At 39.3% G+C, this 24,825-nt stretch overlaps 1 protein-coding gene across 1 annotated transcript in view; it reads left to right on the top strand.

The window, feature by feature from the left end:
* The first annotated feature begins 5,892 nt into the window (after positions 1-5,892).
* CAB39 (calcium binding protein 39) overlaps positions 5,893-24,825 on the top strand; it is a 42,973-nt gene continuing 24,040 nt past the window's right edge. The window contains exon 1 of the mRNA XM_005882972.2: positions 5,893-6,048. Coding sequence (XP_005883034.1) covers positions 5,935-6,048 — 114 coding nt within the window. The 5' untranslated portion in view covers positions 5,893-5,934. The remainder of the gene's footprint in view (positions 6,049-24,825) is intronic.

Here is a 24,825-nt window from a genome sequence, read left to right as displayed (position 1 = left end):
TGGCCCCATTGACAACAACCCCTGCCCAATGTGGAGAATAGTGAAGGTCTACACACTTGGTATATGTAGGGTTAGAGAGATTTAGACAATAGAATTGACTAAAATTGTGAACTGATTATGGAAGAGTTAACATGTGGAGAGTCTAGTATGATGACCAAATTTTGTGATTGGGTGAATAATGTATCTGTTCCATTTGAAGCAGAGTTTGGGGACAAGGTTTGAGTTCTCTGGAAGACATCTAGTATAAGGAGTAGCAGTTGTTAATGTAGGCTGATTGGTTGGGGCATGAAATAGATTTCAGGTTGTTGAAACCATGGGTAGATGAGATTACTCAGAATACAGGGTAAATAGGCAGCCAAGGGTGGAACCTTGAAGGACGTAAAGATGAGTCATTGAATTAAATGCAGAAAGAAAGAGCATTTGGAGAGACAGGAATACAATTAGAGGAGAGCAATGCATGAAAGCTAAGAGGTGTGCAGTGCTAAATAGTCATGAAAATTCCTTTCATGCAGACTTAATAAATTCCATAAATGTCTATTTTAATATAAAAGTAGAATGTTAAATTATTCTCCACCCCTGCCTCCCCAACTCACCCCCCAAATTTTCAAGTTAAATTTACCCTCCGAGGCTCCTTTCTTGGGGGGGACTCAAGTGTACATCACTGATTGCCATCAGGAGCATGCTTTCCTCCAGTTTGAGAGATGTGGTTTCCAAGTCCTCTTTAGAATCCTTAACAGTGCCTAGCTTTCTCCCAGTTGCATTAATAATTTTGGCTCAGCCCAAGAAGTCCTGTTGAGATTTATTATGAACTAATTTTTTTTAGCAGGACAGGAGCAAATTTTTTCAATTATAATATTTATTTTTGTCTATTTTCTAAATGAACTCCAGTTATGTTCAAAACACAGTTTAGGCAGTTTTTAAACACTTTTAAGGGAAAAAAATTGAACATACAGAAAAGTTGAGTAGCAATAAAAACCCATATTCTCACCATTAAGATTTAAAAATTAAGGTCTTACCAGATTTGCAAATGTGGTGCTCAGGCTTAGAAGTAATAGGCATATTCAGGGAACAGAAGGATCTCAGTATGGGTAGACTTCTGTAATAAAGGCCAGAGGGCTGTGCTGTGAGTTGAAGATGTGCAAAGCCTAGAGGGCCCTGGCAAGGATTTGGATTTTATTTTATTTGTTTAATATATTTTATTGATTTTTTACAGAGAGGAAGGGAGAGGGATAGAGAGTTAGAAACATCCATGAGAGAGAAACATCGATCAGGTGCCTCCTGCACACCCCCCACTGGGGATGTGCCCGCAACCAAGGTACATGCCCTTGACCGGAATCGAACCTGGGACTCTTCAGTCCACAGGCCGACACTAGCCACTGAGCCAAACTGGTCAGGGCAAGGATTTGGATTTTATTATAAGGGCAATGAAAAGTTACTGAAGGGCATTTATCAATGGGTTCTTGCTATTTTTAGTTCCTAAAATTCCCCCAATACTTCTAATTAAATACTGCTGGTGATAAAGGAAGAAAGGGGGAAATGAGAAAGGCAGGCAGATTGTTATGGTGAAAGGTGTCTTTTAGCCATCATAGCCCTTGTTTTTAACCATTGGTACCTTTAGCTTCAGAATCTCCATATTCTTGGAATTCTCAGTTCAGAAATTCAGATACGTGCCTGTGTGTTTCACATCTTTCAAGGTTCCGGAGCACTTTGGTACTGCTTCTGTATTGCTTGATGGTGGACAAGGCTCTTTTGAAGGCACTTTTCTACTTCTGGGAAAAAGCAGTGTGGGCTAAAGAGTCCATTAGTGGTGCCTTTGCTATTATTTGAGCATTGTTGGATAGTCATTTGGTGCTCGACAAAGGGATTAACTTCTGGTTCTTATGAGTAAGGACTGAAATGAGGAGACTGAATGAAGCAAGAGTTGAAGCAATGAAGCTCAACTTTTTTTAAAACAAAGTTTGTATTTGGTTCCAAGTCTTTTTGTTCCTCTTTATAATCACTAAAATCAATTAGTGATTCATGAATCTGTTCAATCATGTATTTTTTAAAAATAAAATTGTATTCAATAGAAAAAAAATCAGCTTTAGTTTTGTTGCATGCATCCGCATGCACAAGTATGTAATTAAATACATTTCTTACTTGTAGATCATGATCAAAGTTTGAAAAACACTTAATGATTTACTGGCTCTATCCAGCTTTCACGATTAATGCAATTAGTTCATTGGTAGCCTTACTTTTTCATTTAGCTTTCCATTCAATTGTGTTACGGATAATACCTTTTATGTATTAAGGATGGATTGTTTTAGATAATTCATTGATTTCTCAAAATCACACATGTGTAAAAAATAATAATACATGTGTGTAATTGAAGGAGGGCAAATAGTTACAAAAAGGGCTTGTCAGAAAAAAATACCAGTTCTTCCCTCCTTTTCCTTCTCCACTATTCAACTCTTTGGATCGATTGTTTTTGGTATCTTTTCCACAACTTTAATGAGCATACTTGTATGACACATCCATGATTTCACCATATTACTCATAACATCTGCCTCAAGCTGCTTATGTTTTCTTTATTATACTCATAAATTCAGTGACAATCAATACTCAGTATCTCTATGCATATTAAGCTAACATGTTTAATAAGAGCTCTATTTCTTAAAGCATGACTCTTCTTTCCCTTTTAGCAATGTTCTACCCACTTGGTCTTCACATAAGAGCCATTCATTAATTTTAAACTTGTCTATGTTGTCAGTTAATTATTTTAAAAGTTGGATCACTGAGTAGCATACATTAGTATAAGATATTTAAGCTTAATACATAGCAAACTTAGACATAAGAAACAGATTCTAAGGCAGAAGTTTTAAGGGGTGTTATTTCCTTGTCTTTGCCCTGCAAAATCTTTGACAGTTGAGTTGCGTAAGAATTGGTGAATTTGAGGACCTAAATGAAAGAAAGCAAAGGATTTGTTTATTACATTAATACTTTAAAATAATAACTATATAATCCTGGCCAGGTAGCCCGGTTGGTTGGAGCTTTCCAATGCTCCAGGGTTATGGGTTTAATCTATGGTCAGGGCATATGCAGGAGGCAACCAACAACAAATCGATGTTTCTCTCTCCCTCTCAAATCAATCAGTCAATAAACAAATAAAATAAGAACTATATCATTCTTATTTACAAGTGTTATAATAAAATTATTTGTATAGTTTTTATTTTTTACTTAATTATTTTAACTATATTTTTAAAATAATATATCATAAAGGAATATATGAAGTGTGAGGGAATGAGAGGGAGAGGAGAAGAAGAGCAAATGTGAGCATGTCATGAATAGCTTCACCACTGTGACTGGATCCTGCTGAGGAGTAACCACTTCTTGTTTCGGGTCCTTGTTGCTCACTGTATTTCCTCAAAATACAGCCTTATTAGTTTATATGTTCTGCAAACTCTTGACTGCCTGGTGTACTAATTACGAGGAGTAATGTGTTGTGCCTCTCCTTATCTGTGCTCTCTTCAGCAGCTGTACTCTGTACTATGAACAGTATTTGGTGTATAGTAAGACTTTCTAAAATCCCCTTTGCCCTGGAAAGTCACTTCTTCCACCATTGAGCCAGAGCTGAAAATATCTCTGTTGCATAGCACCATAACATTTCCTGCAAAATACCGTTTCATTCCCACCCTCCACCCAGCATTGACTGTGGCATCACTGCCATTCGTTATAGAGTACAACTAGAAAAGATATTTTCGGAGAGTTGACTGTGTGAATCCGCAATGTTTATGGAGAATCAACCTGCTTTGCTCCTCACCCCCCTCAAAAAAGAAGTTGAAAAGAGAAACATGATGGAAAATAATTATCCAGGATTTGTGTTCCATGTAGGCAGGTAATAAAAGAAAAACATAACCGTCCCATGGGAGTAAGTTGCCTATAATTGACCCACAATTCTTGTCATAGAAAAGATATTCAGAAGTAAATTTATGCACCTTTGAATTTTGAGAACCTATGTTTGAGGACATTTCCTTTTGTTTAATAAAGTGTGGTTTTAATTAAACAGTGAAGGGTTTACAAGCTGACAGAATGTGAGCTAGTTAGGTGATATTTGGGTATAGAGAGTGCTCAGATGAAAACACATCAAAATGTCACAAAATAACATACCTGTCCATGATTTAATTGTAAGTTTAACATTAGCATTTATTTGCATGCGTTTTCTCTCCTGAATGCTTATCTGTAAATAGATATGTAAATCGCTGTATCTCAAATGTTAGAGGAAAACATTCAAATACTTTCTTCAAATGAAGTCTTAGACAAAGTTCAAAAGAAGTATAATGCTATGCAATAGAGAAATTTTTTGTTGATATGGGGGGGGCGACAAAGTAGGGTTGAGCTATCTGAGATTTGCCTCTCTCTAATTTGACAGAGGTGGGGGTAGGCGTCAGGGGCAGTTAAATATAGGAGTTTGAAACTCACAGTTTGCAAACCACTGACCTAAGTGATCCATAAGGTTCTTCTCAAAAGTGTTATCTTTTGGTATCTTATACCAGGTTTAATGCCTATGAGTTTAACTTACTTTAGTTTATTTAGTGAAAGAAATCATAACTTTTTAAAATATTTCTTTTATTGATTTCAGAGAGGAAAGGTGAGGGAAAGAGAGATAGAAACATCAGTAATGAAAGAGAATCGTTGATCAGCTCCCTCCTGCACGTCCCCTACTTGGGATCGAGCCCGCAACCTGGGCGTGTGCCTTGATTGGGAATTGAACTATGACCTCCTGGTTCATAGGTTGACACTCAACCACTGAGTCACTTCTGACATGTTCCCAAGTTATTTACATTGTTTGTCTTGTTAACTTTGTTTTTTCAAGGTGAGTTCTTGGAATAGTTGATGTGTCCTTTTTTTAGTATATATATATTTTTAAAATTGATTTCAGAGAGAGGGAGAGAGATGGAAACATCAATGATGAGAGAATAATTGATTGGCTCCCTCCTGCACGCCCCCCACTGGGGATCAAGCCTGCAACCGGGGGCATGTACCCTGACCAGGAATCAAACCATGACCTCCTGGTTTATAGGTTGATGCTCAACGATTGAGCCACATCGGCCAGGCTGATGTCTCCTTTTGCACCATGTAATATTGTGGTTGATTTGGTGGGAATGTTGTTTTCTGCTGCCCACAAAAATTGTTTTCTGCTGCCCACAAAAATTAAGAACTTTCAGAAGTTCATTATCTGCATGGTGTTACCCAGTGAGTTCCTTCATAGGAGATAGTTGTATGTAGGTAGAAAGAGTACACGTTGAAACTGGTTGTTAAGGATTTGAGGGTCTGATGGGAGGTTTGTTCAAGGTTCTCTCCAACTCCTATGCTGTGACTACCTGAAGAGGAGGAAAGGGGAGGGTGGGTGGGCTGTGGAAGTATGTGCCCACCAAAGTACTTAGGAGGAACAGCATGAACACTGGAAGAGAGGCCCCTGGAGAGACCCAGATAGTGGGCCTGTTGCTAGTGCTGTTTGACTAAGCTCCTTACCTAAACTTTGAGGCTCCTTGACTCAGTTTCTCAACTGTAAAATAGAGATATCTACTAAGGATATTTTGGATCAAAACAGACCTGAGCTGGTTTTGCCACTTAGTACTCAGCATTGGCTTGGCAGAACTAGGTGCCCTGTGAAGGATAGCTGCTGCCCCTACATTGTCAGCACCTGCATGTTCCTCCTCAAATGGAAACGGTTGGAAGAGCAGGTGATAAAAAAGGTTTTTGAAAAGTAGAAGTGTTCTACAATTCTAAGATATATCTGTATTATCATTTCTCACATATACTGGTAGATTTCCCAGTTCCTACTGATTTAGAAAGTATGTCTTCTGATTGACATCCCTTTCTTCTTACTTGTACCTTGTACTGTGTCCCCAGCTACAGCAGGCAGAGTGCAGCGAGGTGCCTGTCGCCGCCGCCATGCCGTTCCCATTTGGGAAGTCTCACAAGTCTCCAGCAGATATCGTGAAGAACCTGAAGGAGAGCATGGCTGTGCTGGAGAAGCAAGACATTTCTGACAAAAAAGCAGAAAAGGTATGTATTTGGCATTATTTTGTATTTTCAATCTTTTGATTAGGAGCAAGTGTAAATAAATTATGAGGTGATTTAAAAAAAATTAATAAATCCCAATTTGTATTTTAAAATACAACATTTGCTGCTGTTTAAACACCAGGTTTTCTCCTGTACTGCTGACTACCAAACATATTTCTAACTTTTTTCTTCGTTTTTTTCATTTGAGGTTTTCAAGTTTATTTAAATGTTGTGGTTTTTTTATTGTTGAAATGATTTATCTGATTCCTAAAATCAGTGTTTCCACCAGTAGTCTTCCTGGGGAGTTAACCTCTTCTGGTTTTCTTTCTGTGTTCCCTGTTTCCATGATGAATATCTCCCTCTACCCAATCACTACAGCCCAAACCTGACTTTCATCCCAATCTTGTCTCCCCACTCTCCTTCAAAACGGCATCTTTCGCTGATAGTACAAATCCCTACTTCCTGAGGGGTTTATGAATTGATTCTGACTTCCATTCCTACTTAGTGAAGATCCTCATGACCTTTCTTATCTCTAAAATATTTCCCTTGCCTTAAACCTTCACTGCAGACTCCTTGCATAGCACACAAGACTCTGTGACCTCATCTCTCTTCTCTAGGTGAATTTCAACCCCTCCCTTATTCTTGTGTTCTAGCATCTCAACTTGCCTCTGTTCATTGAAAGTAACTAAAGCACATGATCAGCTATACTGTTTTTCATGCCTTTGTCTTATTCTTCCCCATCCCACCCCCCATCCATTTCCACCTCAGCCCTATTCATCTTTCAGAACCTCCCTATACATTACTTTCTTTCTTTTTCAGTTGAGTGCATGGTGATAAAAACTACAATGACAGCTAGTATAGTTTGGTGTCACTGCTTTGAGTCTGGCTAAGGGGTCAGCACCAGCAATCAGTGCAAATGACAGTATAGTGGGAAAGGACAAATTGTATGTTAGTTTGATGTGAAAACAGTTTTGACCCCACGAACCCCTTGAAAGGGGTCCACACTTTGAAATCTACTGTGATATTTAATGAAAAGAGTATGTGTGTATGTATGGTGGCGTTGGGTAGGGAGAGTATCCTAATTTAGATAGGTTATATGGAGGAATTCTTATTGAGGAAGTGACATTGGAGGTGAATCCTATAATGATAAAGCTTAGTCTCTGATGGAGTTCATATCATCTACTTGATTAAAATCAGTGGTTTTCAGCCAGGGGCAATTTTGCCCTCCAAGGGGACATTTGACAATGCTTAGAAACATTGTTGGTTATAACCCAATGAGAAGCTGCTACTGGCATCTAGTTAGTACAGGCCAGAGATGCTGCTAAACATGAGACCTCTCTTCCACCCCCAAGAATTATGTGGCCCAAAATGTCAGGAATCCTGCTCTATACCTAATCACAAATAGACCTTTCTGCTATTATAAGGCAAAGAAAAATAGTTGAATTTTTAAAAAATAAATTTTATTTTAAAAGAAGCGGGCAACTCTGAAGAGCAATCCATGAAAAATCTATTTATTCTGAAACTAGAGGCCCAGTGCACAACATTCGTGTACTCGGGGGCTAGGGGGTGGCCCCTCAGCCCGGCCTGTGCCCTTTAGCAATCCGGGAGCCCTCAGGGGATGTCGGACTGACGGCTTAGACCCTCTCCCTGCCTAAGCCATCCTTCGGACATCTGTAGCGCTGCCATGGAGGTGGGAGAGGCTCCCGCCACTGCTGCTGTGTCAGTCTGGTTTGTGGCTGAGCAGCGCACTGATGCCAGGGGGCAGCTCCTGTGTTGAGCGCCTGCCCCCTGCTGGTTAGTGCGCATCATAGCAACCGGTCATTCTGCCGTTTGGTTGATTGGCATATTACCCTTTTATTATATAGGATAGGATGGATTAAGAATAGGAAGAAAAACCCTGAAATTTCTGATTCACTTTCTTATCAAGATTCAGAAGGAGGTAGCAACTAATTCAAGTGGTGATGAGAGGGAACTGAGACCTGAAAACAATGGAAAGATAAAAATCTAATCAATCTAGCAATTATTTTCTTAAGCATTTCATTTATGATAGCAACAAAAAAGTATAAGATGTCTGAGAATACTTTCATCAGAAAGTATGCAAGAACCTATATGAAAAAAATTGTAAAACCTTATTCAGAGGCACAATAGAATAATTGGTCTGTGTTATCAAATGGAATATAGTTAAGATGCCATTTCTTCTCAAATTAATCTTTAATCATTCAAATCACAGGATCTTTTTGTAACTTGACAAAAAATGATTCTGAAGTTATGGAAGAATAAATACAGTAGCTCAAAGTTATGGTAGAATCTAAGAAATAGGAATTCTACTTTGCTTTAAAGTAAAACACATACTTTATACATCCAATCTTCATCTTCCCCTAATCTATATATATAAAAGCCTAAGCGACCATTACTACCGGATGATCGGCCGGTAGATATGATGTGCACTGACCACCAGGGGGCAGATGCTCAACGCAGGAGCTGCTCCCTGGTGGTCAGTGCGCTCCCACGCCAACCTCCCGTGGTCCCTCCCCCCTGGCCAGCCAACCTCCCGCGGTCCCTCCTCCTGGCTGGCCTGCCCCAATAGGCCCCAATTGGGACTGGGCTAGATAGCCCCGATCGCCGGCCAGGCCGCGGGACCCCACCCATGCACGAATTCGTGCACTGGGCCTCTAGTGGTTAATGAAATTCCATCCTTCTAGTTGTTCAGGCCAAGGTCTTAAGTCATCTATGACTCTTTTCACACTTCCCAAGTCCAGTTATGAGCAAATCCATCCACTTTATCTGGGAGGAAAAATAAAAAAGCCAGAATCTAACCACTTCTCCCCATTTCCTAGTTACCAGCCTAGTCTGAGCTGTCATGATCTCTGTTCTGGATTACTGTATTGATCTTCTAATTGGTTGGTCTTTTAAAACATGAATCAAATGATATTTTCTTCAGGGTAAAAGTCAAAGTCCTTATACAAGGGCTCGAATTAAGTTCTACAGGGCAAATCCTGCCTAGGCCTGTCTTGTAAAGGCTCATGAGCTAGAAATGGTTTTAACATTTTTAGAGGGTTGGTTTAAAAAGCAAAGAAGAATAATGCAAACTTATGTGGCCTGCAAAGCTTAAAATATTTACTGTCTGCTCTTTTACAGAAAAATAAATGCCGACCCTTGGCCCATGGCCTCAATGATTCCTTCTCTTAGTACTCTTCTCACATTAGCTTCCTTTTCTAGTCACACACTCTAGTCACACCCTTTAAGTTTTTGCATTTGACAATTCCCTTTGCCTAGAATGTTCTTCCCCAGCTTACTCCCTTATTGCTTTTCAAGTGTTTGCTCAGTGTCACGCTTGACCCAACCACCCCCTGTGTAAAATGCAGCCCTGCCCTCTGACATTCCTGCTCTCACTGATCTTCCTCTGTTTACCTATGTAGCACTTAACATTTTTAATGTACTTAATGGTGTTTGTTTAATATTTCTTCCCCCTGTTAGAATATAAGCCTTCCAAAGACAGGGCTCAATAACTTTGTATTTATTGAAAATGGAGTAAAAGCAGAATTAACATGAAACATTGTCACTTTAGGATTCGTGCTGATTTCTTAATTTCTACTAAATAGGATAAAACAGGTATTTGGAATATTGTAATGATTTGTATGTTGAGTTTGTGGCTAGTATGAGGATATCATAGCCAGGTATGTTCTGAATTTTATGATGCTGGCCAAGTATCACATTCCCTTTCAGTGCTACTATCCACAGAAGCAGTGAGATAAATGACCCTTCTCAAGAGGTCTGTCCTGTTGGTCCTAGTAGCTTTCAGTTTTATGTTCATTAATTAACTCCCTCTGTACTTCAGGATGCTCAGAGGACAGGACTTTTTTTTTTGGTTGCATGATTAATTACACCCAGTGGATTTGATTACTGGATTACTCTTAGCTTCCAGTGATCTGTTGCAGGATACCATCCTGAAAAAGCTAGAGACAGATGGCTTCACTAGAGATTTCTACCAAACGTAAGAAATCACACAATTTCTACACAAACTTATCCAGAAAATTTTTATTTTTCTTACCTTATTTCATGAGGCCAGGATTATACTAATACCAAAACCAAAGACATTACAAGAAAACTATAAACTAATATCTCTTATGAACATAGATGCAAAAAATTAGCAAATTGAATCTAACAGTAGGATAATAACATCATGACCAAGTGGAATTTATTTCCAGAATGTAGGGCTAGTTTAACATTAAAAAATCAGTCAATGTAATTTATTGTGTTGACATTACATTAATAGACATGGGGGGAATAAAAAACCACAGCCTTCGTTTTCTCTAAAAACTCAGCAAATTAGGAATAGAAGAGAACTTTCTCACCCTAATATAAAGTGCATCCACAGAAACGCTACAAGTAGCATTGCACAGAACAGTGAAAGATTGAATCGCTTATCTCCCAAGATCAAGGATAAGATAGGAATGTCCACTTTCACCACTTCTACTCAACTGTGTACTTGGCGGTTCTAGCCTGTGCAGTCAAACAAGAACAAGAAATAAAAGGCATAGAAAGGAATTAAAAAACAGTCTTTATTTGTGTGAATGGCATGATCATCTGCCGGGAGCCGGTCCATCCTTGCTGCTTGACACAGTCGCTACAGGGAAGAAACATCTGCACAGCATATGTTTCAAGGGACCTGGCATATATAGCCTGTTCTTAATAATATGTTTGCTCTCCTTAGTGCCATGTGTTTTAACCAAGGTCACCTCTCCGAGAAAGGTTGTTTCCCCAGATAGGAATTTTTCCCTGAAGTTAGGGAGGGAATAAAACCCCTTAACTAAGTGCCAGGTGGGTAGTTAATCACTTTAACTAAGAACAATCACTCTTAAGCTACATAATCTTTACTCCCTGGAAAAAGAAATGCCCTAACCTTTGGAATAGAAATTGACAGGATTAAAATCAACTGGTATAAATACAGATGTAACAAGACAACTGGAGACAGAACCTACACACAGAACCTAGGGACAGAACCTAGCGAGAGAACCTGGTTGAAGAACCTAGAGACAGAACCCAGACAGAACCTAGAGACAGAACCTAGGGAGAGAACATGGCAAAAGATCCTGGACAGAACCTGGCTACAGAACTTGGCTGGAGAACCTAGACAGGACATGGCTAGAGAACCTGGATAGAACCTGGCTGGAGAACCTGGCAAGAGAACCTGGAGAACCTGGCGACAGAACCTGGCTGAGGAATCCAAGTATGATGATCACCTGAATGCTGCCTCCGTGTCATTCCTTCTTCGCCTACTCCGTCCACACCTTTGGGGACCCCTGGACCTGCTGGGGTTGGACTCCAGCAATCATCTACATAGAAAAGCTATTTTAAAAAGTTCATAGAACTAATGGGTGCGTTTAGTAAGGTTACAGGTTACAACATCAGTATATAAAGAGCAATCATATTTCTGTATAATAACAATGAAAAACCCAAAAATGAATTTTTAAAAAACACATTTGGAATAGCATCAAAAATATGAAACACTTAGGGATAATCTGACAAAAGAAGTGAAAGACTTATACACTGATAACTAAAATATCACTAGAGATGAAAGACCTAAATAAGTGGGCGATAACACCTTGTTTATGGATTTGAAGACTCATTGTTGTTAAAATGTCAATTCTTTCCACATTGATTTATAGATTTATTGAAATCCCAGCACACTTTATAGAAATTGACAAGTTGCTTCTAAAATTTGTATGGAAATGCAGAAGAACTAGAATAATCAAAACAGCTGGGGGGGGGGGGACACCAAGTTGTAGGGTTCACACCATCTAATTGCAAGAAATATAAAGGTACAGTAATCAAAATTGTGTGGTATAGACATATAGATCAGTGTAACACAATAGAGAATCCAGAAATAAACCCACATATGTAAGGGAAGTTTTTGAGAAAGGTGCAAATGCAGTTCAATGGAGAAATAATAGTTGTTTTAACCATTAGTGCTGAACCAATTTGATAGCCACATATGCAAAAAAGGGGGGGGGGGGGTCCCATACCTCATGCCATACATAAAAATGAACTCAAAAATGGATCACACAACTAAATGTTAAACCTAAAATTATAAAGCTTCTGAAAGAAAACAGGAGAAAATCTTTGTGGCCTTGGGTTAGACAAAGGATATTTAGACATGACACCAAAAGCATACTCTATAAAAGAAAAAAATTAATGAATTGGAATTCATCTACACTAAAACCTTATCCTCTTCAAAAGATGCTGTTAAAAGAATAAAAAAGATAAACCACAAATAGAATATCTTTGCAAATCATTTATCTGATAAAAGGTTGCATCCAGAATATTTAAAGACCTTTCAAAACTTAATAAGAAAACAAATGATCCAGTAAAAAGTAGGCAAGAAATTTGAATATACACTTCATCAAAGAAGATACACAGATTTCAGATAAGCACGTGAAAAGATATTAATCATCAGGGAACTTCAAAGAAAAGACATGAGTTATCTACACACCAATAGGATGGTTAAAATTGAAAATACTTGTTATACTAATATTGGTGATTATGCATAACAACTGGAACTGCTGATGGAAACATAAGATGATACAATCACTTTGGAAAAATAGTTTGGCAGTTTCTTAAAAATCTAAACTTATACATACCTAGCCATTTTAAGAAATATATGTCCATACAAAGACTTATACATAAATATTCATAGCAACTTTAATTGTAATTTAAAGTCCCAAACAGAAAAGAGCCCAGGTGTGTAAATAAACCAGTTGGGGTATACCAATAGTATGGAACACTACTCAGCAATAAAATAGATTAACTATTGCTATTCACAACAGCATGAATGAATCTCAAATAATTAAATATTGAGTGAAAGAAGCCAAACACTTAAGAGTACATAATGTATGATTCCATTTATACAAAACTGTATGGAAACCATAATGACAGAAAGTACATCAGTAGTTGCTTTGGGTTTGGCAGAGATGTGGAGGGTTAGAGTGGGGTTGATGGAGTAAATGGAGTACAGAAGAATCTTGGTGGTGATGGATATGTAAATAAGTCCAAACTTATCAAAATGTATTCTTTAAATATGTGTGGTTTGTTGCATATCAATTGTAACTCAGTAAAGAGTAAGAAGACTACCCATGTACCAACTGAGAGAATGATAGCTTGAAAAGCACAGATGTTGGCCCTGTGAATAGATCATGTAATAAATCCCCCAGAAAGTCTATTGAAAGCCTAGGTTGATACAGTAAAAATACACTACTTAAATCCAAAGTGAACAGCCTCTCTGTGTAGACAAGTCCATACTTGAGGGTGTAGAGAAACGAGTGGGTTGAGAGGGGCATGACCAGGCTAGTACAGAAATTCAAAAGTCTACCATGAGAAATAGTTGAAAAAACTGGAGACGTGAAATACAGACGAATAAAATTTGAGCCCTGGAGCTCTTAGTAAAATGTTTTTAGGGGACCATCTAATAGGAGGAAAGGGGAGGTGGCAGAGGGTGGTAGGAGGTAGAATTAAGACCTGTGAGTGAAAGTAAAGCAGGGAGTCTAGTTTCATCTTGATATTAGGAAAAATAATAGGTGGGTGTTGGCTTCCTTGGTAGATAGCAAGTTTCCTGTCTCTGGATATGTCTTGGTGTGGACTAGGTCACCACTCAGGTCTTGCAGAAGGAATTGAAACTTGCATGGTTGTTCTATTCTTACATTGATACACTATATTTTGCAAGGTGCCTTCATAGAGAATAGTCCTCCATCTTATTTTGAGGTAGAATAGTTTCCTGTTGTTTTTCTCATAATCCTCATGAAGGAAGCTTTTGTTTCCTAGGTAACCCATCATATTAGATTCAGAGATGGTATTCACTCCTGACTCTGCCAAACCTATAGTAAAGTAATGCCTATTTCTGCTTTATTCATTATATCTATGGGCATCTTCTCATTTCCTGTGATGTTATAGACAAATGATAAATACAACATTTGAGTGTTTATTCCTTACTTGTAATATGTTGGTGTACTTGTTTTATATAGTATACAGTTGCCATATTAAGAATTGTATATAGCCCTGACCAGTTTGGCTCAGTGGATAGAGCGTTGGCTTGTGGACTGAAAGGTCCCAGGTTCGATTCCGGTCAAGGGCATGTACCTTGGTTGCGGGCATATCCCCAGTAGGAGGTGTGCAGGAGGCAGCTGATCGATGTTTCTCTCTCATCGATGTTTCTAACTCTCTATCCCTCTTCCTTCTTCTCTGTAAAAAATCAATAAAATATATTTAAAAAAAAAAAAAAAGAATTGTATATAAGCCCTAGCCAGTTGGGCTCAGTGGATAGAGCGTCGGCCTGCGGACTGAAGGGTCCTGGGTTCTATTCTGATCAAGAGCACATGCTCAGGTTTCGGGCTCAATCCCCAGTAGAGGGTGTGCAGGAGGCAGCCAATCAATGATTCTCTCTATCATTGCTGTTTCTATCTCTTTCTCCTTCTCCCTTCCTCTCTGAAATCAATAAAAATATTTTTTAAAAGAATTATGTATAATACAAATAGATTAGTCCCTTAGGAACTATGCCACACCTTTTTGAAATAATTTGGAAACTACTTTTTTCATACCTTTAGGAAAAAATGGTTTATCTTACCATTTTTATTTTTAGGTATTTGGGGTATGCGGGTGAAATTGGGTGGGGTGGAATTTGTTCTTTTATTGCTGACAGCCACACAGGTCTGGTGTACGAAATGACTATTTATACACTCTTTGCCCACTGCATACTATATAAAGAAGGTATGGCTGCCTCGCTCAGCACACACTTGGTTCCCTTCATCACTGTGAATGTGTGTGTTCACAGTGTTGAATAGCTGCATTCACTCATTTCAGGAGAGGAGTAAGTTTGCTGGCATACTTAAGAGGGGGAAGGGAGGAGTCTTTTCATAGGGTGGCCATTTAACAGTGACTCATGGTTACTAAACTTGTTTAGAGTAATCTTTAACACCAGAGGTTATTAATAGGTTTTTCTTAGTCCATGATCTTTCAGCTTAAAATACTCAGACTTTTTTTTTTTTCCACAGAGTCGTGTGTGCCTGCGCGTGTGTGTAGGACTTCTTTTTGAAAGTTAATACAGGAATTAATATGATGATAGACTTGCTCTCATTATCTCAAATATTTGGCACCAACAATATTTCTCAGGTTACTTATAGATTCCATCTCACATTCTTTATCTTAATTTACTTTGATTTAAGAACTTCCTTTTTCACTAAGGTCATCTAATAGTTTTTTGAGGATGAACTGATATTAAGGCAGTACATATAGATTGGTATATATATATTCAGAGGGCTCTTGTTTAAATTGATTCTTTTGCTAAAGAGTAGGTATGAAGAAACAAAATAATAAATGATTTAAACCTTCCCCTCCCCCCAAAAAATCTGGGTTCTTTGAGGCATTTCTCAGTAATAACTACTTACATGTAAATTATAATAAACTTGATTATATAAACTAATGGTGAACAGAAACATGGAAATTTTTGCTAAATAAGTTATTTAAAAATTGTTTCTAAAAACAGTGACTTTATATACAGTGATTCCCATCTCAATTATGGGAATTTTATTATGCTGAGTTGCATGTGTACATTATATAGCAAGATAGTCTTTTGCAAAAAGTGACAGTGCAAGTAATCTTTTTTGTAAAAGATTCCAAACTTGATTGAATCCACAGAAATTTTAGTGCCCTCATATATTGGGGCAAATAGATGGGCACATGGATCAAAATTTTTTCCCTGTTCTTAAGGAGTTTATAATCTAGGAGAGAAAATAAGTATGTAAATAATATAATATAGTACAGGTATTTGGAGATATCAATAATTCTGTGGGAATCAAAAGGATGAAGCAGTTCGTACCTCTTCAGAGATAGCATTAAGTTTAAAGTGACATTTGAACTGAGTTTTAAGGTGTTTGGCAGGCAAAGAATGAGAGGGAACGGAATGTGAAACAGCATAAAGTCTGGCATGTTCAGAAGAACAGTGACAAGTTCAGGGTGACTTTATAGAGGTGACAAGATATAAATGAATGGTGGAAAGTGAGGCTAAAATGTAGGTTGTGGTAGATTGAAAAGAGCCTTGCATACAGCCTAAAGATATACTTAGAGAGTTGAAGAAATCTTCTGTTGTTTTACTTTCTTTTAAGTCTTTATTTTTAAGTAATTATTCATTCATAGGAAGTTGCACAAAAGTACACAGGGAGATACTGTCTACCTTTTACCCTGTTTACCTCAATGGTAACATCTCACATAACTATACAATATTCAGACCAGGAAATTGACATTGAACAGCCCACAGGCCTTATTTACATTTCACCAGTTTTATAAATATACTAGTGGCCCAGTGCACAGATTCATGCACATTGAAAGGAAATTAATTAGAAGGTGGCTGGTGCAGTGAGACTGGGTGAGATGGGCCAGATACGCCCTGGAGCCAACCTCCGGAGGTCCCTCTCTGGCTGGCCACACCTGGGGCAGCACTGCGGCTCGAAGGGCGTCTGCGGAGTGAGCAGGGGTCCCTCAGTCAGACCTGTGGGGATCAGGCCGAAACTGTCTCTCCAACATCCCCCGAGGAGTCCCAGAGTGCAAGAGGGCACTGCAGAGTTGCTGTCGTACAGTGTGTGGAATGCAAACAAAAGTGTGCACTAAACCAGATTCAGGGCCAACAGTGTCCCAGCAACAACATTACCCACAGCCTAAGGTGGAATCGCATGGCCCCGTGAGGAAGCGGGCTCCCTCCTCTCTGGTTCCAGGGTGCGTCACCTGAGAACCGCTGCTACCAAGTCACTGCAGTCTGCAGCTCCTGCATTGAGCTTCTGCCCCCTGGTGGTCAGTGCATAGGGGGGGGGGGGGGGGGGGGGGGGGGCTCTACCCTGCTTTATCACGTGATAGCTATGTGGTTTCTTTGTAACCACTACCTCAATCAAGATTCAAAACTATTCCATCACCACAAGGCCCCCCTCTTGCTATCCCTTTATAGCAACACTGGTTTCCTCCTCCCCCACCCACCCCCCACCCCCATCCCTAACCCTTGCTGGCAACCACTAATCTGTTCTCCAAATTTGTAATTTTGTTATTTCAGGAATGTTTTTTAAATAGAATCATGTAGTAGGTAACCTTTTAAGATTGGCTTTTTTCACTCAGCTTAATTCCCATGAGACCCATGCAAGCAGTATATCAATAATTCCTTTTGATTGCTGAATAGTAGTCCATTTTCTGGATTTACCACAGTGTGGTTAGGCATTCACCTAATGGACAGCTGGACTATTTCCAGTTTTGGACTATTACAGATAAAGTTACTATGAACATTTTTATACCAGTTTTGTGTGAACTTAAGTTTTCCTTCCTCTGGGATAAATGCCCAAGAATGCTATCTTGGGTCACATGGTAAGCACTTGCTTAGTTTTATAAGAAACCACCAAACTCTTTTCTTAGAGTGCTGTGCCATTTTACATTCCTATTAGCAATGTTTCAAAGTCAGAGATGAGATGAGATTAGAAGTATGTCTGGGAAGATGGATGTAATGGCAGAAGACGAACTTGCTAAGAGAACTCTGGTGACAAGGAAAGCTAAGGGTAAGAAGGAGAAGCAAGATATGAGAGTAGATTTCTGAGGGACAATTGAGAGGATTTGATGGTTGTCTACAATTAATTTCAGGTTCACATACCCTTTGACCTATCTTCTCTACCCACCAAATATTGTCTAGAGCATGAGTCAATAAACTGTGGACCAAGTCAGCCTATTACCTGGTTTTGTAAAGAAAGTTTTATTGGAACACAGCCATTCCCATTCATTGACCTGCAGCCTTTGGCTGCTTTCCTGCTGCAGTTGCAGAGTTGAGTAGTTGTGACAGAGACCATATGACCCACAAGTTTGCTACCTACTTATCTAGAGAAGCATGATACTTCTCATGAGACAGATAGCAGGAATTCTTATTTTGGTTAGAAATGGGGGCAGGCAGGGAAAGTATATGTTTTGCTTTTAAACTTGATGTTCCACAAAAATGCAAAGAGTACTCTAGGGAAACAGGTTCCAGGGGCTCTTTCTCCCTTCATTCACTTTTTTAGTTTTACTTTATTCTAATTTGTTTATTGGGATTCTACATAAGATTTTTACTTTGAAAAAATTGTGGCAGGCAGGAGTAGGAAATAGGATATCAGTGGCCCAAAAAGCACTTTAAAACTACTGATTTAGATGACCTCTAGCATCTTTTTCAACACTTAAGATGCTATGATTCTGTACTGTGGCATCACTTCTAACTTAAAATTTCAACTCAGAATTTATTTTCTCCTCCCCAAAATTGGTCTCTCTCTTCTTGATTGACTGGTTTAAAAATGTTGTCTCTATATCTCTGGCTCAAAACCTAAGAGTCATCAGATTCTTTCTCTCTTACTTCAGCATCTGTTTGCCAAAGCTCTGTTTATTTGAAATCACTCAGTGCGGGGAGAGGAAGCTGAAATTTTCAACTTTTTCCTCTTTCTCTTTTCATAAGCATTCTAGGTAATGTGGCATTGTGTGTGTGTTGGGAGGGGGTGTTTTTGTGTGCAGGAGATCTGTGCTTTCTTCATTAAGCCTAATAGTTGTAATTGATTTCTAAATCTAAAAAATTTAGAAAATACAAATGAGTATAAAGAAAATATAAAGCTCATCTAATTCCACTCCACATGAAATTACCACTGTTGTTAACATGGTGGGATATCCTTACAGATTCTCATAAAGTGGTTGCAAAAGGAGTACCCTTCACCCAGCTTCCCCAAATGTTAACATTTTACATAACCACAGTAAAATGATCAAAATCAGGAAAAACATTGACCAAGTAATATTAATTAATCCACAGACCTTTTTTCAGATTTCAGCAGTTTTCCTACTAGTGTCCTTTTTCTGGACCAGGATCCAATTCAGGATGACACCTTGAGTTGAGTTGTGACATCTCCTTAGTTCCCTTTAATCTGAAACAATCTCTCTGTCTCTGCCTTTCATACTCCAGCACTGTTTTATAGAATGTCCCTTAATTTGCATTTGGCTGATGTTCTTCATGATTCAGTGCAGGATGATGCCTTTTTGGCAATAAAACCAGGGAAGTGATGATGTCCCTGTGTGTGCTGTCAGGAGGCACTTGAGGCCAATAGTCTTGTTACTGTTCACTTTGATCTGGTAGTTCTTGTGGCATCTCTGTAAAAGTACTCCTTTTCCTTTTGTCACTAATAAGTCTCTCGGATGAGTGGGCATCTCCTTTTCAAGTCTCCCAAGTGATTCTGGTGTGTCTCCAGGGTTGAAACAGAGGGTGACAGAAATGCATCACAACAGATGGAGGAAACCAGGGATGTTTTCAATGGGACGTCTGTCTTAATATGGAAGGAGTAAAGGGAGATGTTCAGATACAGAGGAGAGAGAGAGAGACACACACACTAACGTCTCCTGAGGGAACTGGAGCAATTTTGAAATAGTTGCTACCAGGAGTTACTGGTTTTAAATCAGTCTGGTTTGAAGGAATGTTTCTGACTTAATTGAAGGCAGTCGAACAGCATGAATTTCATGAACCAAGTGTGCTCAGTTGCGTCACTTTTTGTACAGTGCTCAGAACCTGGTAGCCTAAATAGGAAAAGTTTTTAGTAAAGGATATCCAATGTTGATTAAGGGATCAGGAAACCTGGAGCTGAGAAAACTGCATGCTGAAACATGCAGTCTTAGCAGGACAGGTAACATGGTATTAGGAGCCCAGTGGATTAGGTGACACGATGATCTCAGCAGCTTGAAAAGGATACAGTGTTTGGAGGAGCTATAAGTGTGAATAGCTGACTCGGTAGGTGTGAGGGGACAGGCAGGAAGGTGACAGATAAGGAGGATGTGGTCAGAGAGGCAGAGACCATACTGACATGATACAGGCAGGCCAGAGATGGGGGACTGGATGGGGTGACTAGTGTAAATGCTGGTGAAGGGAACCAGGTCAAATGTAAACAAGGTCAAGTTTATTTGTTCTGTGTGTGGCATCTTCAGCCCATAAATACTTGCTGCATTGCCTTTTCTGGTGAAATAATTGACTTCTTAAGTTTTTCTGATTATCTTTTAGTAATATTTGGACAGTTTTTTAAAGCTTTTGTTTAATCAACTTGTAATTGTTCATGTAATGGGGAACAAAAATTATTGAAATATGAGTTTAATCTCTTATTAGGACTGCTAATAATAAAGTTGAAGAATTTTAGTTTGTCTTTTATATCATGCTGCTGATTATTTTATAAGTGGTAACTAACCATGGAAATGACCAGGTTTGGAAGTCTCTTGTCCCCGTTGCTATTATCTATTTCTGAATAATTTGAGTCAGGCTTTTTACTGTTAAGACCCATTCCAGTCTTTAGCTTTTTATTTTGCATCATTTGTGGCACTCTTTTTTAAGGTTGACCTACTTACATATCCTATACTAATAAAAGACAAACATGCAAATTGACCGTTCTTTTCGCTACCCCTTAAGCCACGCCCACCAGCCAATCAGAGCAACTATATGCAAATTAACCCAACCAAGATGGCGGCCAGCAGCCACAGAGCTGGAGTGAGCAGGAGGCTTGCTTGCTCCAGTGATGGAGGAAGCCAAGGTTCCCCGCCTGCCGCGGCCCGGCTCTGAGCTCCACTGAAAGCAACAAAGTTTCAATTATAGAAGGTAATAAATCTCAGGAAAAAAAAAAGAAAGGAGAGGCTGGGAGCTTACGTCACCAGGGTGCTTGGCCAGCCTGAAAACGGTCCTCAGCCCCTCACCCAGACTGGTCAGGCACCCCAGTGAGGAACCCCCCACCCTAAAGGGGGTGTGGCCAGCCTGAAAACAGCCATCAGCCCCTCACCCAGGCTGGCCAAACCTCCATGGGGTGAGGGTCCCCACTGGGGTGGACATCCTCCAAGGGGTCCCACACTGCAAGAGGGCATAGGCCAGGCTGAGGGACCCCCCCGAGTGCACAAATTTTTGTGCACCGGACCTCTCGTCTATATATATATAAAAGCCTAATATGCAAAGTGTCCCCTCAGGAGTTTGCCCAAACGGAAGTTCGATTGCTCGCTATGACGTGCGCTGACCACCAGGGGGCGGCATGGAATGAAGGAAGGCCCTGGCCAGCAGCTGGCAGCCACTAAGGACCCTACCCATGCACAAATTTCTTGCACCGGGCCTCTAGTATAGACATAAACTTAGTTACTTGTTAGAAATATTAAAAATTATGGGGGTGTCTTATGGGGATGAAACAGAAGTAGAAATGAGATTAGTACAACATAGTTAGCACTTTGTTCTATTTGTCTCATTCTCTTTATCTTTTTGCTTTTTAAAAAAGCAAAAGGTGAATTGTAAAGCATTCAAATAAATCTGAAATAGAGCAAGTGAAAGATGAAAGTATTCTTCTTACCCCTCCCCATAGACAGACTATACTACCAAGCTGGTTTTCCTGTAAGAACACAGGGAGGTTCCTTGCTTACCACTTAACTCTGTCAGGTAGTCTCCCTTAACTTTCTTGATGAGAGGTTTCAAGGTGTCCTACCTTCAGGTTCTTGTATCGGCACTACATCTGGGGGGAATTCATTGACTTACAGTGTCACACATTTCTTTACATCTGGATTTTATATCCCAGTGATCAAGTATGCTGATGTTCAACCCTTCTTCATGCATGTATGGAGCACCTGCAAGCACTGGGCTCCTAATAGAATATAGAAGGAAGCAGACATTAATTGAGAATCACAAGGTAAAGCAGCATTACATACAACTGGAGAAACACTATGAAGAAGTACATAGTGGTAGAAGAATGTATGATAAAATTTACCTAGAAAGACTTCTCTGAGGAAGTGATCATTGAACTGAGCAATGAAGGCAGAATAGGAGTTGGCCAGGAGGTGGGTCAGGGTATGGGCACAAAGAACATTCCAAGCATAGGGAACCATATGTGCAAGGATTCTGAAAGGAGACCAGTGTGACCAGAGTAGTAGCGAATAGGTAGTGGGGGAGAAATTGTAGTGCATGTGTAAGGTCAGAGAGGTAGGATCAGACCATGAGTGCTTTTATGGGCCATGTTAAGAAGGAATTTTCTTCATTCTAAGAGCAGTCAGTAATTAAAGCATTATAAGCAGAGGGAATGACAATCATATTTGCGTTATAAAAAGATCATTGTAGGTGTATTGTGGAGAGTGGTTTCTAAGGGATTCAAGGAAATAGTCAATAGGCTACTTAGTAGGCCAAGTAGGTAGTAGTTATGGGGACTCTAACTTGGGTAGTGATGGTGGGGGTGTAGAGATAAATAGATGGATTAGGGGGACTTGGTGATGAATTAGATATTGGGGCCGGGTAGGGAAGAAGGAGGAGTTGAGGATGATTTCTAACTTTTAACATGTATACTCACATCAGTAGTGGTATCACTCCTTGAAATAGGGAACAAGGGAAGAATACCAGGCATTGGAGCAAGATCATGAGTTGTTTTAGATGTGTTAGTTTTGAGGGACCTTGAGACATCCAAGTGGAGTCATTTTGAGTAGGCTGCTGGGTGTACTAGTAAAAGAACTGGATTAGAGATAGGAATCTGTGAGGCGTCTGCATTGAGGTGTTAATTAAAGCTGTGGGTGTGGGTGAGATCACTTAGGGAGAGAAGATAGAATGAGAAGAGGGCCTTGTACCCTGCCCTGAGGAATTCCAATATTTAAATGGTCTAGTCAAGGAGGCTGAGCCAAAAGGGAGACAGGAAGGAAAAAATTAGGGTAGTGGTGAGTCACTGAGGACAAAGGAGGGGTGGTTTGAGAAGAAGGGTGTAATCAACAACTGCAAATGCTGCCAAGAGCTCATATGTAATGAAGACGGGAAATTGTATTTAATGGCAGGCAGGTCATTGGTTACTAGATGTAGAAGCCACATGGATTTGGATTGAAGAGTGAATAGGAAAGAGGTGTGGACTATAGCAAACAGGTAGATGTTATGGGGGACAGTGACTAGGAGGGGGTTATACAGTCAAAGGAGAGTTTGATTTTGTTAATGGGAGCCTTGATCACATTTAAAATCAAATGAGAGGGAAGTTGACTATATTAGAAGATGAGATAACAGACAGGATGAGTTCTGAGAAGGCAGGAGATAGATGGAGTCCAGAAGCAGAGAGGATTAACATGGGTAGATGAGTGTACAATGTATGTGACAGAAAAGGTAAGGGGAGGGATTTAAATGTGAATTCAGGTGGGCTTTCATTTCAGAATTAGCGCAACTAGCTTTCTATTTCCTTGCTTCTCCCCTCCCTGTTTTTTTAAACAGCTTTGTTGAGACATAACTCATATATAATTCACCCATTTAAAGTGTATAATTCAGTGGTTTTAGTTTATTCACACATAATGTGCAACCATAACCACAGTCAGTTTTAGAACAGTTCATACCTCCAAAAGAAACCCCATACTCTGGCTATCACTCATCCCTCCCCCTTCTTATTCATCTTTTGCTCTCAGAAGAGAGCCTAGAATATGATCTAAATTAGATTTAAAATCATAATTTCAGAGAAGAGTATAAAGTGAGGCATATGAAGGATTGCTATGAGCCTCAAAACTTTGATCTAGCCAGAGAAGCATTGGGGGCTGAGGCCTACTACTTAGCGTCACTGGTGTAAAATCAACAGAAAATAGACTCAGAAAACCTACTAAATGTCAGATTCTTCCCTGTTAAAGAGAATATCTTAAGAATGAAGATTAGTAAAATTAAGTTGAAAAAGCACATATAACTAGATTTAAGAGAACACTTACTATTGATAAATGATTTGATATATTGGCCCAGAAAAGGTACAATCTGGGATACTCAAAAAATCTTTTTAATGTTTTTATTGATTTCAGAGAGAGGAAGGGAGAGGGAGAGAGAGAGAGAGAGAAACATCAATGGTGAGAGAGAATAATCCATTGGCTGCCTCCTGCACACTCTTTACTGAGGATCGAGCCCACAACCTGGGCATGTGCCCTGACCCAGAATCAAGTGGTTGATGCTCAACCACTGAGCCACACCGGTCAGACTGAAAATTTGTATATTGGATGACAAACTGTCAGAAATCTGAGTCATTAGCAAATACAGTAGTAACAGCAGATTGGAAATGTTAAGATTCTGCTTAACATTGAGACTGATTAAGGCAGCGGTTCTCAACCTGTGGGTCGCAACCCCTTTGAGGGTCGAACAACCCTTTCACAGGGGTCGCTTAAGACCATCGGAAAACATATATAATTACATATTGTTTTTGTGATTAATCACTATGCTTTAATTATGTTCAATTTGTAACAATGAAATTGGGGGTCACCACAACATGAGGAACTGTATTAAAGGGTCGCGGCATTAGGAAGGTTGAGAACCACTGGATTAAGGTTTCATAATGGGATTTTTAGGAGGAGGATTTATAAGCACTTAGAATAGAAAATAGTGGTTAGTAGATGTCAGCATAAAAGGTCTTGCCAAATTAACTTTATTTCATTTTCTTATGTTCAGAAAGTGTGGAAGGAATAGTTATTCTTATTTTATCAAAGTATTTAACAAAATGCCACTTGAATATGATTTGGAAATAGGCGTATGTAAGTGGTTGAGTGGCCATGCCCAAAGATTATTAGTAAGTAGATAGTTACTGAAAAGAACATAATGATTCAATGGTATAATGATTCCTTTATGGTTATTTCCTTTTCAGCATTTTGGTTAATGATTGAGGCCATGGGAAGCATACCTATCAGATTTTCAGACCGTACAAACAGAAGAGTGATAGCTAGTATATTGGATGTCCTTCCAAATCCAGAAATACCTCC

The sequence above is a fragment of the Myotis brandtii genome, unplaced genomic scaffold (genome assembly GCF_000412655.1).
Source record: "Myotis brandtii unplaced genomic scaffold, ASM41265v1 scaffold744, whole genome shotgun sequence".
Classification (NCBI taxonomy): domain Eukaryota; kingdom Metazoa; phylum Chordata; class Mammalia; order Chiroptera; family Vespertilionidae; genus Myotis; species Myotis brandtii.
This window is presented reverse-complemented; position numbering and strand designations above follow the sequence as displayed.